Source organism: Mirounga angustirostris, unplaced genomic scaffold (genome assembly GCF_029215605.1).
Source record: "Mirounga angustirostris isolate CCGP_5_RB_7025 unplaced genomic scaffold, mMirAng1.0.hap1 SCAF_13, whole genome shotgun sequence".
Lineage (NCBI taxonomy): Eukaryota > Metazoa > Chordata > Mammalia > Carnivora > Phocidae > Mirounga > Mirounga angustirostris.
This window is the reverse complement of record NW_026991721.1, coordinates 52,561,721-52,581,678: the sequence shown is the minus strand read 5'-3', so window position 1 is coordinate 52,581,678 and position 19,958 is coordinate 52,561,721. Positions and strand designations below refer to the sequence as shown.

The 19,958-nt window shown below is 39.3% G+C and overlaps 1 protein-coding gene across 1 annotated transcript in view; it reads right to left on the bottom strand.

Annotated features, from left to right (window-relative positions):
* Nucleotides 1–19,958, bottom strand: part of GDPD4 (glycerophosphodiester phosphodiesterase domain containing 4) — a 107,999-nt gene that overhangs the window by 6,302 nt on the left and 81,739 nt on the right. Inside the window, exons 12-14 of the mRNA XM_064575849.1 lie at nucleotides 16,705–16,852; nucleotides 11,844–11,926; nucleotides 10,828–10,877 (exon numbers count right to left, since the gene is read on the bottom strand). Of these exons, the coding sequence (XP_064431919.1) occupies nucleotides 10,828–10,877; nucleotides 11,844–11,926; nucleotides 16,705–16,852 (281 nt within the window). The remainder of the gene's footprint in view (nucleotides 1–10,827; nucleotides 10,878–11,843; nucleotides 11,927–16,704; nucleotides 16,853–19,958) is intronic.

Here is a 19,958-nt window from a genome sequence, read left to right as displayed (position 1 = left end):
AGAAGAATGAAACTCGGCCATTCTCTAACACCATACACAAAGATAAACTCAAAATGGATGAAAGACCTCAATGTGAGATGGGAATCCATCAAAATCCTAGAGGAGAACATAGGCAGTAACCTCTTTCACATCGGCCACAGCAACTTCTTTCAAGATACATCTTCAAAGGCTAGTCAAACAAAAGCAAAAATGAACTTCTGGAACTTCATCAAGATAAAAAGCTTCTGCACAGCAAAGGAAACAGTCAACAAAATAAAGAGGCAACCCATAGAATGGGAGAAGATATTTGCAAATGACACTACAGATAAAGGGCTGGTATCCAAGATCTATAAAGAACTTCTCAAACTCAACACCCAAAAAACAAATAATCAAGTCAAAAAATGGGCAGAAGACATGAACAGACACTTCTCCAAAGAAGACATACAAATGGCTAACAGACACATGAAAAAATGTTCATCATCATTAGCCATAAGGGAAATTCAAATCAAAACCACATTGAGATACCACCTTACACCAGTTAGAATGGCAAAAATTGACAAGGCAAGAAACAACAAATGTTGGAGAGGTTGTGGAGAAAGGGGAACCCTCTTACACTGTTGGTGGGAATGCAAGTTGGTACAGCCACTTTGCAAAACAGTGTGGAGGTGCCTCAGAAAATTAAAAATAGAGTTACCCTATGACCCAGCAATTGCACTACTGGGTATTTACCCCAAAACCACAGATGTAGTGAAAAGAAGGGCCATATGCACCCCAATGTTCATAGCAGCAATGTCCATAATAGCCAAACTGTGGAAAGAGCCGAGATGCCCTTCAACAGATGAATGAATAAAGAAGATGTGGCTCATATATACAATGGAATATTACTCAGCCATCAGAAAGGATGAATACCCAACTTTCACATCAGCATGGATGGGACTGGAGGAGATTATGCTAAGTGAAATAAGTCAAGCAGAGAAAGTCAATTATCATATGGTTTCACTTATTTGTGGAACATAAGGAATAGCATGGAGGACATTAGGAGAAGGAAGGGAAAAATGAAGGGGGGAAATCAGAGGGAGAGACGAACCATGAGAGATTATGGACTCCGAGAAACAAGCTGAGGGTTTTAGAGGGGAGGGGGGATGGGTTAGCCCAGTGATAGGTATTAAGGAGGGTGTTAATGGAGCACTAGGTGTTATACAAAAACAATGAATCATAGATCACTACATCAAAAACTAATGATGTACTGTATGGTAACTAACATAATAAAATAAAATTAAATTAAAAAAACAAAAAATGGTAGAAATCACCTGTTTAGCTGTCTATCTGGTCCTGGACTTTTGTTTGTTGGGAGTTTTGTTTTGTTTTGTTTTGTTTTGAATTATTACTGATTCAATTTCATTGCTGGTAATCAGTTTGTTCAAATTTTCTATTTTTTCCTGCTTTGGTTGTGGTAGGTCATATATTTCTAGGAATTTATCCATTTCTTCTAGGTTGTCCAGTTTTTTGGCATATAATTTCTTTATATATTCTCTTACAACCTTTTGTGTTTCTGTGGTGTTAGCTATTCTCTTTCATTTCTGATTTGAGTCCTCTCTTTTCTTTCTTTTTTAAAATGAGTCTGGCTAGAGGTTTATCAGTTTAGTCAATCTTTTCAAAGAACCAGCTCCTGGCTTCATTGATCTGTTCTATTGTGTTTTAGTTTCTATATCATTTATTTCTGCTCCAATCTTTATTAATAATTTCCTCCCTTCTGCTGCTTTTGGGGTTTGTTCTTCTTTTTCTAGCTCCTTTACTTGTATGGTTAGGTCATTTGCTGAGATTTTTCTTGCTTCTTGAGGTAGACTTGTATTGCTATAAACTTCTTAGAACCACTTTTGCTGCATCCCAAAGATTTTGGATTGTTGTGTTTTTATTTTCATTTGTCTCCATGTATTTCAGATTTCCTCTTTGATTTCTTGGTTGACCCATTCATTGTTTACTAGCATGTTATTTAACCCCCATGTATTTGTGTTCTTTCCAGCTTTTTTCTTGTGGTCATTTTCTAGTTTCTTAGCATTGTGGTCAGAAAAGATGCATGGTATAAATTCTATCTTTCTGAAATTGTTGCAACTTGTTTTGTGAGCTAGTATGTGATATTTTCTGCAGAATGTTCCATGTGCACTTGAAACAAATGTATATTCTACTGTTTTAGGATGGAATGTTCTGAATATATCTGTGAAATCGATCTGATCCAATGTGTCATTCAAGCCACAGTTTCCTTGTTGATTTTCTGTTTAGATGACCTGTCCATTGATGTAAGTGGGGTATTAGAGTCCCCTACTATTTCTGTATTACTATAGATTAGTTCCTTTATATTTGCTATTAACTGGTTTATGTATTTGGATGTTCCCATGTTGGGTCCATAAATATTTACAATTGTTATGTCTTCTTGTTTTATTGTTCCCTTAATGATTATACAGTGTCTCCTCTGTCTCTTGTTACAGTCTGTTTTAAAGTTAATTTTGTCTGATATAAGTATTGCTACCTCAGCTTTATTTTCACATTTTCTCCATCTCCTCACTTTCAATCTGCCTGTATCTTTAGGTCTGAAGTCTCTTGTAGGCAGCATACAGATGGGTCTTTTTTTTTTTTTTAAATCCACTGCATCAACCTATGCCTTTTGATTGGAGCTTTTAGTCCATTTGTATTCAACATAATTATTGATAGGTATGTATTTACCATTTTGTTATTTGTTGTGTGTTTGTGGATTTTCTCTCACCTTAAGTTGGCTTTCTTTAGTGAGGTACTTGGATTCCTTTCTTTTTATTTTTTACGTATCACTTGTTTTTGATTTGTTGTTCCCATTAGGTATATAACATCTTCTGCATATAGTCTATATTAAGTTGATGGTCACTTAAGTTTGAACCCATTTTTTACTCCTCTACTCCCCGCATAATAGGTATATGGTATCATACTTCACATCATTTCATTTTGTGAGTTCCTTGGCTGATTTCTACAGATATACTTAATTTTTACTGCTTTTATGCTTCCTACTTACTCTTACTTAGGGTCTTTCCTTTCCAATCAAAGAGTCCCCTTTAACATTTCTTGTAGGGCTGGTTTAGTGGTCATGAACTCCTTTAACTTTTGTCTGTCTGGGAAACTCTTTATTTCTCCTTCTATTCTGAATGATAGCCTTGCTGGATATACTATTTTTGGCTGCAGATTTTTCCTTTTCTGCACTTTGAATATATTATGCCACTCCCTTCTGGCCTGCAAAGTTTGTGCTGAAAAATCCACTGATAGTCTTAAGGGGTTTCCCTTGTATGTAACTGTTTTCTTTACTCTTGCTTTTGAAATTCTTTATCACTGCTTTTTACCACTTTAATTACTATGTATCTTGGTGTGGACTTCCTTGGGTTGATTTTTGTCGGAAGATCTCTGTGCCTCCTGGATCTGAATTTGTTTCCTTTCCCAAATTCAGAAAGTTTTCAGATCTTATTTCTCCAATAATTTTCTGCCCACTTTGCTCTTCTGAGATTCCTATGTGAACATTATTATGCCTGATGGGAGTCACTGAGTTCCCTATGTCTATTCTCATTTTGCCTAAGTTTTTTTCTCTCACCTGCTCAGCTTGATTACTTTCCATCATTCTCTATCCTCCAGGTCGCTGATCCATTCTTCTGCTGCTTCTAGTCTATTTATCCCATCTAGTGTATTTTTAATGTCAATTATTGTGTTCATCTCTCTTTTTTATCTCTTTAAGGGTCTCACTGATGTCACCCACTCTTTTCTCAAGTCCAGTGAGTATCTTTATGATCATTACTTTAAAATTCTTTATCAGGCATATTACTTACCTCTGTTTCCCTTAGGTCTCTTGCTGTGATTTTGTCCTGTTCTTTCAACTGGGACATATTCCCCAGTCTCATTTTGTCTGACTCTCTGTGTCTGTTTCTGTGTGTTAAGAAAGTCAACTACATCTCTTGCTCTTGAAAGTAGTGGGTGGGCACACACTTTTAACAAGGTGGCACTGGTCCTCTTCCACAGATGAAGCACAGCCACCACAAAAACAGGAACCAGCCAGAAACAAGAACCACTCTGCAAAGCACACATGGGCTGGATGCACAGTTTGAACAACGTGTGCCCATCATTCATGAGAGGTGACCAACCACAGCACTGGATGTAGGCCTCACAAAGTGCACAGTTGGGAGATGCAGTGTTGGCAAGGTTTGTGCTGGTCTTCTGGGGGAGGGGACCCACAGCACAAGTACTGAGGCAAGCCTGGCTTGAGGGGGTGGGATGTAGTATAAGCAAGTTAGGTAGCGAATGCTGGTCCACACTGGTTCCCACAGGTGGCCATATGTTTATGCTGGGTAGGGCAAGGGAGGTAAATGATGCCTGCCAGCTCCTTTGTTCCTGAAGAAGTCCCTCGGTGAACTCTTGAGATTAGTAAATAACTCTCCCTCCTCTATGCCTAAGGAGTTTTTTAAACTGCTGCTTCTATGCTGTATCTTTGTGGGCTATTTGTTGTGCTCTCTCTTTAAGGGTGGGGACTCAGTTTCCTATTGCCCTCCTGGCTCTCCTAGAGCCAAGCCTGCTGATTTTCAAATTTCCAGGCTTTAAGTCCCAAGGGTGGTAAGAATTCAGAAATTCAGCTCCTCTGGTTTTCAAAGCCAAGTGTTACGGGGATTCATCTTCCCTGTCCAGGCTTCTAGGTGTGACAGTCTGTTTTTTCTCCCCTCTCCGCACCCATGGCTCCATCCCTCCAGTGGCCAAACCTGTGGGGTTTAGCTCCCCACTGTGTATCTGCCCTTCCTACCCTCTTTGATGTGGCCTCTTCTCTACATTTAGTTATGGAGTTTGTTCTGCCAGTCTTTGGGACATTTTCTGGGTTATTTACACTGACATAGTGTTAACTAGCTGTATCTATGGGATGAGATGAGCTTAGAGTCCTCCTACTCTGCTGTCTGTTCTGGAAAGCCCAGAATTTTTTTAATGTAATTAATCATAACTGCGAATGAGGAAGGTTTTTTCTTTCTTCCTTTATGCCTGTTATTTATCTTACTAAACTGGATAGATCTCCAGCACAACGCTGAATAGAAGTGGTGAAAGCAGATATCCTTGCCTTATTTCTGATGTTAGAGAGAGACATTCATTGTTTCACCCTTAAAAATGATACTGGTTGCAGGTTTTTTGTAAATACCTTTCATCAGATTGAGGAAGTTTCATACTACTAGCTTTCCCAGAGCTTTTATCATAAATGTGTGTTGAATTTTGTCAAATATACTTTTTCTACTTTAATTCACTGAATTAGATTCATTTTCAAATAATATATCCATCTTGCACTACTGGGATAAACCCTACTTGCTCATGACATATTATCTTTTTTATATACTGATGGATTCAATTTGCTAAAATTTGTCAAGGGCTTTTAGGTCTAAGCTCATAATGACATTCATCTATAAATTTAGTTATTGATATATCTCTGTCAGGTTTTATATGAGGGTATTGCTGGCCTCAAAAAATCTGCTGGAAAGTGCTCCTTCCTCTTTTTTTCTGAGTTGGTATAAAATTAGTATTATTTCTGAAATATTTGATTAACCAGTGAAACTCTTTGGGCCTGGACTTTTCTTTTTGGTGAGGTTTTTGGGATATGCATTTGATTCTGATAGTGAGTTATTAAAAATTTCTAGTTTCTCAGTTCTGGTAAGCTGCATATTTCAAGGAATTTGTCTATTTCACTTAAGCTGTAAATTTTAGTGGCATTAAATCTTCCTAATTTTCCTTTTTATGTCTAGGATCTGGACAGGTAATCCATTTTTCATTCATCAAATGAGCAATCTCTCTCTCTTCCCCCTCCCTCCCTCCCTCTCTCATCTTGCTAAGAGTTTATCAATTTTATTAATCTTTTTAAAAAAAATCAACTTTAGTTTTTTTCATTTTCTCTATTTTTAAATTTAAATTCAATTAGCCAACATATAGTACATCATTAGTCTCAGATGTAGTGTTCAATGATTTATCAGTTGTATATAACACCCAGTGCTCATCACATCATGTGCCCTCCTTAATGCCCAGCACCCAACTACCCCAACCCCCCACCCACCTCCCCTCCAGTAACCCTCAGTTTGTTTCCTATGATTAAGAGTCTCTCATGGTTTTTCTTCCTCTCTGATGATTTCTCATTCAGTTTTCCCTCCCTTCCCCTATTATCCTCTGTGCTGTTTCCTATATTCCACATGAGTGAAACCATATGATAACTGTCTTTCTCTGATTGACTTATTTTATTCAACATAATACCCTCCAGTACCATCCATGTCAATGTAAATGGTAAGTATTCATCCTTTCTGATGGCTGAGTAATACTCCATTATATATATATACCACATCTTCCTTATCCATTCATCTGTCAACGGACATCTCGGCTCTTTACAGTTTGGCTATTGTGGACATTGCTATGAACAATGGGGTGCATGTGCCCCTTCAGATCACTGCAAATATTACAAAGCTGTGACCATCAAGACAGTATGGTACTGGCACAAAAACAGACATATAGATCAATGGAACAGAAGAGAGAACCCAGAGATGGACCCTCATTTTCTCTATTTTTGAGTGTCTTCTATTTTATTGATTCCTGCGATCTTTATTATTTCCTTCCCTTTACTTGGGGAAAAATTTGATTCTTGAGATAGAAACTTCATCAATATTAAACGTTTCTTCCTTCTAAAATTTAAAGTTACAAATTTCCAAGTCCTGCTTTAGCTTTATCCCACAAATTTCATTGTTGCAGATGCATTATCCTTTAGTTTAAAATATTTTCTAATTTCTCTTGTGATTTATCCCTTGATCAATGGGATGTTTAGAAATACATTAATTTCAGCATTTAGAGACTTATCTAGATATTTTATTAATGTTTATTTCTAATTAAATTTGAGACTTTTTTTTTTTAGATTTTATTTATTTATTTGACAGAGAGAGACACAGCGAGAGAGGGAACACAAGCAGGGGGAGTGGGAGAGGGAGAAGCAGGCTTCCCGCTGAGCAGGGAGCCCAATGTGGGGCTCGATCCCAGGACCCCGGGATCATGACCTGAGCCGAAGGCAGACGCTTAACGACTGAGCCACCCAGGCACCCCGAGACTTGTTTTTTGATTTGTCAGGTAGTCTATTTTGGCAAATATGCCATGTACATTTGAAAATGTTGTATATTCTGCAGTTGTTGTATATAATGTTTCATGTCAATTAGGTCAAGGTGGCTGCAGGTGCTGTTCAGACTTCCATATCCTTTCTGATTTTATTTTTTGTGTGTTTTGTTGTTCTTGCAGTTAGGCATGTTAACATGCCTAAGTATGACTTCTCTCAGTTTTTGTTTCATGTGTTAAGTTTCTAGAGTTTTTTTTTTTTTTTAAGATTTTATTTATTTATTTGAGACAGAGAGAATGACAGAGACAGAGAGCACATGAGAGGGGGGAGGGTCAGAGGGAGAAGCAGGCTCCCTGCCGAGCAGGGAGCCCGATGCGGGACTCGATCCCGGGACTCCAGGATCATGACCTGAGCCGAAGGCAGTCGCTTAACCAACTGAGCCACCCAGGCGCCCCAAGTTTCTAGAGTTCTAATTATAATGCCTTCTTGATATACTGACCTTTTCATCATCATGAAATCTTTGTTTCCAGTAATGCTCCATGTTTTGAAGTCTATTTTTTTCAGATATTACTTCTTACGCTTATTGTTTGCATGGCATGTCATTTTCCTATCCTTTCACTTTTAATCTTTTATCTTTAAGTGTTTCTTTTGTAGACAATGTGTGTTGGGTCCAGCTTTTTTCTATCCAGTCAGACAACCTCTGCTTTTGAGTATTTGGTCCATTTATATTTGATGTAATTAATAAAATGGTTGGATTTATGACTATTATGCTTCAGCTTGTTTTCTGTTTGTTTTGCCTGTTATTTTTCTCCCTTTGGTCTCTTCTTCCTGAATCTATCTGCTATAAGATATTCTCCTGCTGGTTTTGAAGAAGTAAACTGCCTTGTTGTAAGAGGGCCATATGGCTGGGACCTGAAGGTAGACTCTAGGAGCTCAGAGAAAACCCCAACAGTGATCAAGAAAACAGACAAAAACTTCAGTCCTACAATTGTAAGGAACTAAATTCTTCTAACAACTAGTGATCTTGGAGGAAGACTAAAAGTCTCAGATGAAATTGGTGAGACTCTTTTTTTAAGATCTTATTTATTTATTTATTTGAGAGAGTACATTCAAGAGAGACAGCAGGTGGGGTGGGGGTGGGGCAAGGGAGAGAATCCCAAGGAGACTCCATGCTGAACATGGAGCCCAACGTGGGGTCTGATCCCACAACCCTGAGATCACAACCCAAGCTGAAACCAAGAGTCTGAGGCTCAACAGACTGAGCTACCCAGGCACCGCAGCCTGGTGAAACTCTTAAGTAGAGGACCTGGCTAATCCATGCCTGAACCCATGGCCCATAAACTGTGAGATGATAAACCTGTATTATTTTAAGCTGCTAGGTTTACAATAATTTGTTACCCAGCAGTAAGAAACTAACACATACAGAAATAGAATGTACTCAAAATGAAGCACAGAAATTAAATAAGCTAAAAATAACAATGAACAGTCTCAGCAACCTATGGGATAGTACCTATGTAACTGGAATCCCAGAGGAGGATAGAAGCATGAAAATATTTGAAAAAATAAAGACTGAAAACTTATCCAATTTGATGAAAATTATATTAAGAGTTCAGCAAACCCCAAGCAGGATAGTTACATACATACACACACACACACACACACATACCAAAGTAAACCATAATCAAATTATTGAAAATCAGCAATAAAAGGAACAATCTTAAAAAGCAGCTAAAGAAAAATGACATATTACAAGTAGAAGAGCAAAGATAAAATGGGAGACTTTTTTTTTGTGCAAGACTTTTCATAAGAAACTATACAAGGCAGAAAACAAAGGACTGACTTCTTTACAGTGCTGAGAAATACATCCTAAAGCTATAAAGCTGATAAATGCCTTATAGTGGTGGCAGCAGCTGCAGCAGTACCCGCCCATCCTGGAGGTTGTTGTGGTGCAAGATGTGACACTGTGCCTGCTTAGTGTCTGAGGCTCTATTCTCTTCAGCCTCAATGGATCTGGGCTGTGGTCTTAGCTTCAGTCTTCCTTGTTCCTTCAAAACTTTCTCTCCCATCTATACTTTCATTATCATTTCCATGGGTTCGTTTTTGTTTTTGTGTTTGTTTTTTCCATTTCTTGGCTCTATTACTGTTATGGGCTGAATTTTGGGCCCCACAAGTTCACATGTTGAAGCCTCAACCCCCAATACTTCAAAATCTGACTATGGTTGGATATAGGGCCTTTAAAGAAGTGTTTAAAATGAGGCCTAATACAATCTGATTGGAGAAAAGAAAATCTAAACACACTGAGAAGCACTGGGTATGTGTATGTGCACAGAGGAAAGGCTGTATGAGGAAACCACAAGAAGAAGGCCATGTGCAAGCTGAGAGAGGCCTCAGAAGAAACCAAACCTGCTGACACACTGATCTTGGACTTCTAGCCTATAGAACTGAGAATATAAATTTCTGTTGTTTAAGCCATCCACATTCTGGTATTCAGTTATAGCAGCCCTAGTTTATTAATACAGCTACTGAAAATCATAAGGTAGCTAGGCTAAAGCCTTCAGATTTCTTAACAGCCAGTAGAGTGATCTTAAAAATCCATATAACTCAGAGTTACTTGAGATATTTCTGCTCCTTAAGAGATTTGGGTGAGCTTAGTTTGAACTTGTTTCACAGTATGCAAGACTATTGCTCTCTATTTAATCTATTCACATTTCTAAACTTATTTTTTCATGGTCCCTATGGATCCATTCCTGCAACTCTAAGTATTTTATAAGTTCAACGCTCTGCCAGCTGGTGCATGGCATTTCAGGATCTTCACCACTATCCACAAGAAATTAAAGTATTTCATGGTTTTGTGACTGTACCAACTTTACCTAAGGCTCCAGGAGCTGTGGAAGAAATCTATCATGTATTGCCCAATCCTTTGCCTCCTAACTGGTTTTCCTTTGACACTGCACTGGCTTCCCAACCACTCACTAACTGTGTGATTATCCCCACAGCCTCCTGAAAAATAAAATCTAGCTTCCCTTCCCCTTACTGGGCCTATCTCACTTCATCAGCCCCTGAGTTATTCCGCTAAATAATAGTTATTCTGTTATTCCAACCCTTCACACAGAAATCTAATAAGCATATTGCTCTCTTGTTTGAAGCTCATTCACCATCTTTTGATTGCTTATGTGCAGAGCCTAGACTCTAGTCCAGCATTTCAGGATCTCTGCAGTTTTCTCCCTCCACCCTCCAACATACATCACCCATAAGTGAAGTCCCATAAAGCTCCAATGGGCATGACACAGCTACTTTGGTAGCTGGACCCAGTGGTGCCTGGCCCTATCATTTGCCTGCTTCTTCACTGCTCTTCGGGCGCCAGCCCTCCTCTCTTTGGGCCACCCTCCATGACAGCTTTCAAGCTTTCTTCAGCCCTTCTTAAGAGTGCCTGGCACAGAGGGGGTACTCAATAACTAACTTTGTGATGAATTAAGATATGAACAAGTGAACAAATAAACACCCATACTCAAAATCTTCCAAGAGGTCTCACTGCCAAAGGATAAAGTCCAAAATGAAGCCTGACGTCAAGGGTCATCCAACCTACAATTCCCAGCTTCTCCCTGGTCCCCACCTCCCACTTTCCCCAGACTCTCTCAGCTCTTGTCAGAGAAATGAAAAGCAGTCTCCATCCTGGAAGCAGTGGGTAGGGAGGAAGAGATAGGAGCAGGGCAGACCTCTGACTTTACCTGTGTGAATGCTGGCATTATTGAACATTTCTTTTTTGCGCTGTCTCCACCTGGAAGGAAAGAGACTATTCATGAGCCTCAAAGACCTCTTCCAAAAAAGACAATAATCCAAGGCAGTGGTCACAAAAGAGACATCATCCAGTCAAATTCTCATTTAAGTACAGGGTTTATACTTTCCTCTTTAAAAGATAACTCACAAATGATGAAATGATGGGTGTGATGAGGTCTGAACAACTATGGTCTCCTCTAGCTAAAATTCTTCTACCTGGATGTTCCCTTTCCCACCTTGAATCTTGCAATCCTGTAACATTTTCCTTGCAGGATTCTCAAATGTCATCTTCTTGGACAGATAATAAGACTATACTAGAAAGAGGCAGTGATTTTCCAGGGCCACCCAGCAACTAAGGGACAAAGCCAGGACTAAAACCCAGGCTTCCCAGTTTGTGAACTTGCTTTTTGTCACGGAAGGTGGGAAGATAAGGCACTTGTTCTGTACAACCTCCAACCTTTGTCCTTTTCCAACTGTTCTACAATGAATCTGTAGTAACAGGACTTGACTAGGCCTTACTGAGAGTTCTTATCCTTAGAATACTATCCTGTGTTGAGGCAGAAAGGATGTGAGGAGGTACAGGCAGCATGAGAAGTAATGAGAGATTCAGATTATAAACCCTGTCTTCCTGAGAGCTTGCCCTGTGGGATTATAGGAAGAATCTAAGTGTTTTTTCTGAACTTTCCATAAGAACCACTTACACTTTTATCTAGGGAAAAATTCATTTATAATTGCAAATATAGGGGCGCCTGGGTGGTTCAGTTGTTAAGCATCGGCCTTTAGCTCAGGTCATGATCCCAGGGTCCTGGGATCGAGCCCCACATCAGGCTCTCTGCTCAGCGGGAAGCCTGCTTCTCCCTCTACCACTCCCCCTACTTGTGTTCCCTCTCTCGCTGTCTCTGTCTCTCTGTTAAATAAATAAATAAAATCTTTAAAAAAATTTTAAAAATTGCAAATATAGGCTTACCAATGAAAATAAAATATGGTAATAATGAGAACTGCAGAAACACTATCCATGAGAAGCCACATGAACATATAGTAACCTGGTGTCTGCAAAACAGAAAACAAAACAGATTTAAAAAACCACAGTTGCAAGGGATTTTAGATCACAAGGGTCAAGTCCTTTGCTCTGCTGCCAGGGCTGGGGGAAGAGCAGGGAGGGCAGAGCAGGTGGAAGAACTCTGATGTGGTGGTCTCGAACATAAAGAATACCTGCCCAAAATTTAACAATCACCCCTTACATGTGCAGGGAACTCTACAAGGGACAAACACTTCATACCCTTCAACTCCCTTAACCCTCAAAGACAGAGGAGTCCCAGAGAAGTCACATAGCAAGTCTATTCTGGACCCAGGACTACAGCCCAAGTTTCTTGAGTTCCACTGCTCTGTGTTTTCACAGTATGGCTTCCCAAACCTGTCCGCACATCCAAATCTACCTGGGCAGCTTTTAGTAGTACAGGGTCATAGGTCTCACTACATACCTCAGGAATTAGAATTTCTGCATTTTGAACAAGCTTCCCAGGTGATGCTGAAGCAACTAGTCTGTGAACCAGCATCTAGGAATTTTTGTTCTAAATCATCATGCTTCAAATAAGTATGTTGGAATTATAACTCCCCCTTAGCTAACATGCCCCCTTCTCTATGCTCCTTTGCCTGAATCGCCCAGAGATATATCTCCTAGGTCCTCTTGTGTGAGTTTTAGAATTACTCAATTTGATCCTCGCTTTCCACCTCCATTGTTACTTGATGCCCCTGGGGCTGGCACTTTTTACTTTTTCTTGAGCTTCTACTCACCCTATCCCAAGGTCTTTCCATGAGCTGAATAATAACATTAATAATAATAATACTAACGGTCATGATGACAACAACAACTAACAATTAGCAACAACAACTAACAATTAATGAGCATCCACAAGAGCTAAGGAAGCATTCTAAGCACTTTAAGAGTGTTTTCACATCCCATCCTCACAACAGCCCACTAAGCAAGTATAGTAGAAGCCCTTAGTCAACTTCCACTAAACCCAGGCTCTTTTTAAAAAATTAATTAATTTGAGAGAGAGAGAGAGAGAGAGAGAGCACGAGCAGGGAGAGGCGCAGGGAGCCCAATGCGGGACTCAGTCCCAGGACCCTGAGATCATGACCTGAGCTGAAGGCAGATGCTTAACAGACTGAGCCACCCAGTCGCCCCTAAACCCAGGCTATTAATCCCCTCTGGGAAAGAGTGACTGAGAGCTTGACCTGCTCCAGGATTCCCAGCAGGTGAGCTGTCCATTTACTAAGAATTAGTCGTTCTAAGGGCGCCTGGGTGGCTCAGTTGGTTAAGCGACTGCCTTCGGCTCAGGTCATGATCCTGGAATCCCGGGATCGAGTCCCGCATCGGGCTCCCTGCTCAGCGGGGGGTCTGCTTCTTCCTCTGACCCTCTTCCCTCTTGTGCTGTCTCTCATTCTCTCTCTCAAATAAATAAATAAAATCTTTAAAAAAAAAAAAAAGAATTAGTCGTTCTTGCTCCCTAAAATGACTTAGACAGTGTACTTGTTACAACTGTGCTGTGTAATGAAATGTTACTCAAATCTGTAAATCTAAGTGAAAAAGAAGTACGCCATTTTCAAGAAAACCAAGCCAATGCTTTGAAAATCTCAGTGAAGACAGAAGAGATCATTAAAAAATAAACTACAACTGAATGGGGTATGAGTGAAACACTGTAAGAGATTGGGATAAGAGGATTATGAAAATCTCAGTGAATCCCTCATTCAGACTGTTTCTCCCAATGCCTTTATGTTCTTGTTCTGCTTTAAAGAAACAAAACTTAGAAATCATAGCTGGTTCATTTGGGTGTTTGAATAAACAAATGAATATAGAATTCCACCAGCTGAAGTAACCTCAAAGACCTTGACTCTATGTTACAAGGTAAATGAATATTTTAAATTAAAATACAATGTGTGAAGTATGTATGTGATAGATTGTTTATAAAAATGACAGTACTGCAACCAAAATGCAGGCCTGTATACACTGTGACTTTGTTGTTCCTCCCCATCAGGAAATGAATCTTTTTCTCTCTTATCCCACCTTGAATCTGGACTTGGCCATGTAATTTTCTTTGGCCAATGGAACTTCAGCAAAAATCACACCTGGGAAACTTTGAAAACTGTATTGCATTGGGGCTTCACCTCTTTTGCTTGCTGGGAACCCACTGCCACCAAGTGAACAAGCTCAAGCTGGCCTCCTTGAGGATGTGTGATCACATAAAGAGAGACCCCAGGCATTCCAGGTAAGACCCTAAACATATGGATGCACCCACTCTACACCAAGCTGGCTCAGACCACAGGACCACGTAGCCATCACAAAGAATATGACAAATAAATATTTGTTTGTTTTAAGCCACTACATTTTAGGTGGGTTTTTTAAGTAGTAAAAGCTGATAGACTGTAAATACAAACACACACACACACACACATATTTATGATTCCCCACTTCAACTTTTTCAATTAACAGACCAATGATCAGATTAAACTGTGGTGGATAAAAGTACTTCTGTTGTACTATCATTATCCCCAATTTACTAATAAACAAACAGGCACGGACAAGCTAACATTTCCAAGTTCACACAGTAAGTGGTAGAGCCAAGATTTACAACTGCATATTCTAACTCCAGAGTGTGAGCTGCTTGGGAAAGCCCTGAGGATACTGGTCCCACTTTGCTGAACAAAGTGACACTAGGTCCTTTAAAAAAACTATAGCAAGGTGTAGAAGAAAGTATTTTTTTAACTTTACATCCTTTTATACTTTTTTACTTTTGAATCACATGAATTTATTATTTCAAATAGTATCAATTCAAGTATTAAAATAAAAAGCTTTATTTAATAAGGCTTCATTTAATATATCCAAAGGCACAACTTTGAGACATTACTGACTTAGGAGAATAGGATTACATGTGTTGCTTTCTGATTTATGTATTTTTATAATGACTGAATTTCACATAATGAACAGGCTTATGTTGTAATCAATTTAAAAAAACAAAATGTTAGAAAAATATATAGTACATGTATGAAGGAAATTTGTATGAGGACAGACAAGTAGAAAGCTTCACCTAGCCAAGGGACCTGCCATTCAAGGTGTTCTTCAGGGTCATCTCCAGAAAGTTGCCCAAGCCAGCAAGAAAAAAGGTGTCAGTAATTTTACCCTGCCACCACAGGGCCTCAGTGCAAGCCCGGCTCTATGAGATTGTGCCCTGACCCTGATTCGCTTTCTCCTGGTCCTGACCGAAACAAGGGCTAGTGAGGCCAGAGGTATGGAGAAGGCAGCCTGAAATATTTATGCTTCTCATTTGGGCTTCTCTGCCCAAAGATTTACCTTTTAAGACACTTGGAGTTTGGGTGTACTCTCAACTACACACTTCTATTCTGAATTGAGACTTTTTGGTGACTGGAAGTGAAATTTTTTTTTTTTTTAAAGATTTTATTTATTTATTTGAGACAGAGAGAATGAGAGAGAGAGAGCACATGAGAGGGGGGAGGGTCAGAAGGAGAAGCAGGCTCCCTGCCGAGCAGGGAGCCCGATGCGGGACTCGATCCAGGGACTCCAGGATCATGACCTGAGCCGAAAGCAGTCGCTTAACCAACTGAGCCACCCAGGCGCCCTGGAAGTGAAATTTTAAAGTTACCTAAAAGTGACTAGAAAAGTTATGGGACCTGAGTAAGATTTCACTCAGGAGCAGGGAAAGGTTAGCTCAGAGAGCAGTTTAAACAGCCAATGAAAAGAAATTAAGTTCTTTCTGTTGTACACTATTGTGTCTGACTCAGTCAAGCTACTCTACACAGATAAGAGCTCCGTAACAGGGGCGCCTGTGTGGCTCAGTTGATGAAGCATCTGCCTTAAGCTCTGGGGTCCTGGGATCGAGCCCTGTGTTGGGCTCCCTGCTCAGCGGGGAGTCTGCTTCTCCCTCACCCGCTCCCCCTGCTTGTGTGTTCTCTCTGTCAAATAAGTAAATAAAACATCTTAAAAAAAAAAAGCTCTGTAGCAGTTAACTGGATATCCAGGGCTGCTTCCACAGATAATAAATGATAAGATTTTAGCTGTGATTATACCCACATGTTCAGGTCCCTAAGCCTCTGGCACTAAGCAGCGTCAGGCCTAGGAGGAGCAATCAAGCTAGGTGAGCTGGACACTAGCTCTCCTTTTTTTTTTTTTTAACTTTTATTTACTTATTTTGAGAGAGGATGCAAGCAGGGGGAGGGGCAGAGGGAGAGAGAGAATCTCAAGCAGACTCCACACTGAGCTGGGAGCCCAACACGGGGCTCAATCTCACGACCCTGAGACTGGTTCTCCTTTTCAAAAGCAGTTTGTTCAGGTCACCCAGTTTTCACTTTGGAGTCAGATATACTTGGTTTTCTCCCCAGAGCCCATGCCACTGTCATGGTGGCCACGCCTCTAGGAAGGTGGGGCTACTGTAACAAAACTCTGGAATCAGACCTCATTCTGAATCTTGCATCATGTGACTATGCCTAAGAATCTTAACATCTTCAAACTTCAGTTTCTTCATAGGGATAATAAAAATGAGTAACTCAGAGGGTCAAATTACATAATGCATAAAAAACACATTGTGAAGATTCAATAAACGACAATTATTATAACAATACTAATTTCTCTCTGCAGATCACAGAAGGATCTGGGCGAGAGAAGGGAGAATCCTCATCTCCAACATCGTAGAGGTCTCTACTATTAAAAGTAGCTCCCAAGAGATTGCACAGTGGACAATGTAAGGATAGGGTAAGGGACTTAGACTCCTACTGTACCAGCCTTGAAAGAACAATCTGGATAGCCAGCTCACCATGAAGAAGTAAGGCTGATTTAGCTGACTCAGGATGTGAATATTGTCTGTGGTCACTGAGTGAATCCTGCAGCACCAGGCCAGTGAGTAGAGCCAAGGTTCATTGACGATGTATAAGTTGATTTTGATGTTAGCTGCTTTATAATCTCTGGAATAAAAACAGAACCCACAGGGAATTTAGACTTAACCTCACTTTCATCATTTAAAAGGGTAACGGCCACAATGTTTGTGAGAGGCTGCTGCTTAAATCACTAGAAGCAGCTAGTCCTGTGACAACTTATGATAATGCAGAATGTGTTCATGTTGCAATGAGGTAAAGGACTGGATTTAATATCTCTGCTCCTGTACCAACATGGAATGTTAGTAAACTGGATGTCCTGATGGGAAAAAAGAAAGAAAGTAGGAAAAAAGAGAAAGCACTATTTGTAGCATTTGCCGATTTCCATGGTGTAAATAATCCTACCGTAGCCAATTTTAAGCTACCGCTGGTAAAACAGATTTGCAAAGTTTCTGAATATTTAATAATTGACTCCCATGTGCTGGCATGAACCAGCTCCAGCACACTACTGTGTAGCAACTATACTTTCATCAGAGAACTTACCACCCTCTACTATATTTATCTGCTTTCCTATTAGTCTTCTGTACTTGACTATAATCAAATTAAAAGTAGAGACTATGTATTATTCATCTTTGTATATCCAGTACCTAGCATAATACCTACCTACATAAATGGTAAATGAAGGAATGAATAAATGAATACCAATCTGGTGAATATTTAAATTTCAAATATAAAAAAAATTTTTTTTTAAAGATTTTATTTATTTATTTGAGAGAGAGAATGAGAGAGAGAGCACATGAGAGGGGGGAGGGTCAGAGGGAGAAGCAGACTCCCTGCCGAGCAGGGAGCCCGATGCGGGACTCGATCCCGGGACTCCAGGATCATGACCCGAGCCGAAGGCAGTCACTCAACCAACTGAGCCACCCAGGCGCCCCTCAAATATAAAAAATTTTTTATAAGCATTGAGTAGAGACAATGAAACCAAACGTTTCCCAATGCACAACATGTCAGCAGATACTTGTGCATTCTCCATAGAGAAAATAAGTACTGAAACACCTAGCAAGTCTAGTCAAGCTATCATTTTTAGGAGTTAAATTTCTTAAATAATATACCATGTAAATGCCTTCAAAATTTTTTTTTTAACCTGAGATAGTAAATAGCTCTGTACAAGCTTGGGTTTGAATCTCAGCTCTGTCAATATACTAACCTGGCAAATTCTTAGGTTCAATGTATAAACTATAAACTATAAATAATAATACTGCCTCTGCATGAATGTTTGCAATTAATTATCCAATCTGTTAGAATTGTCTCTAAGACAGTTCTACAAATCACCTACAGATACATAGAAAAAATAGAAATAAGGAAATAGTAATAAAAAGCTACTTTTTAGGGGTGTCTGGGTGGCTCAGTCATTAAGCATCTGCCTTTGCCTCAGGTCATGATCCCAGGGTCCTGGGATCAAGCCCCACATTGGGCTCCCTGCTCAGTGGGATGACTGCTTCTCCCTCTGCCCCTCCCCCTGCCTGTGTTCCTGCTCTCGCTATTTCTCTCTCTCTGTCAAATAAATAAATATTTTTTTAAAAAAGCTACTTTTTAAACTTTTAAAACCAATACACAAAAATCAATCACATTTACATATATTAATAATGAATATATAGAAACTAAAATACCAAAAACAGAGTATCATTAACAATTAACAAAGAAAATAAAATACTGTGGTATAAACTCAACAAGTACAGGAATATTTAAAAAACAGACAGACATATGTGTTCATAGACTGGAAGACTCAATGCTATAAAGATGTTAATTCTTAAATTGATCCACAGGCTTAATGCAATTCCTATCGAAATCTCAAGGTGTTTTGTATAATTAGGTCAATTGATTCTAAAATTATATGGAGGGGTGCCTGGGTGGCTGAGTCGGTTAAGTGTCTGCCTTCGGATCAGGTCATGATCCCAGAGTCTTGGGATCAAGTCCCACATCTGGCTCTCTTTCACTTACGCTCTCTCTCTCAAATAAACAAATGAAATTTTTAAAATAAAATAAAATAAAATTATATGGAAAGACACAACCCCAAAATAAAACAATCTTGAAAAGGGAGAATAAAGTGAGAGGGAGTCACTCTACCCAGTTTTAAGGCTTATTATATAGCTACAGTAATCAAGACAGTGTATTATTAGAGAAGGGATAAGCACACAGATCAATGGAAAATAATTTCGAACCCAGAAACAAACCCACACAAATATACCCGAATGATTTTTTTTTACAAAGGTGCAGAAGGAATTCAATGGAATAAGGACAGTTTTTCCAACAAATGATAGCAGAGCAATTGGACAGGTATAGGCAAAATAAAAACAAAAACATAAACCTTGAGACACACCACACACTTTATATAAAAATTAGTTCAAGATAGATTACAGACTTAAATATATAAAACTACATAAAATATATAAAATATGTAAAACTCACTTTCGGGGAAAAAAACTACAAAAGAAAATCTTTGAGATCTGAGGGTTAGACAAAGAGCTCTTAGACTTGAAGAAAAATATGACCCATAAAAGAGAAAACTGATAGGCTAGGCCTCATCAAAATTTAAAAAATTCTGCTCTTCTGACCCTGTTAAGAGGATCCTACAGACTAGCCATAGACTGGGACAAAATATTTGTAAACCACAGTTCCAACAAAGGACTAGTATTTATAATATTTAAAGAACTCCAAGTAAGACAAACTCAGAGACCCACACTGAGACACACTATAACCAAACTTTCAAAAGACAAAGACAAAGAAAGAATCTTGAAAACACCAAGTCAAAAGCTTGTCACAGACAAGGAATCCTCAATGAAGTTATCCCCAGATTTCTCATCAGAAACTTTGGAGGCCAGAAAGCAATGGGCCCACATATTCCAAGTGTTAAAAGAAAAACAACTATAAACCAGACTCCTATTGCAAAAAAACCCCTGTCCTTGAAAAGTGAGGGGGGAAATGAAGGCATTCCCAGATAAACTGAGGGAGTCTGTGGCCACTAGACCTGCCCTGCAAGAAAAGCTCAAGGGAATCCTACAAGGTGAAAGGATGGGGTGGGTACTAGACAGTAATTTAAAGCTGTATGGAGAAAGATCTCAATAAAAGTAAATATATGGGCCAATGTAAAACCTAGTAGTATTATAACGACGGTTTGTAACTGTACTGTTTGTTT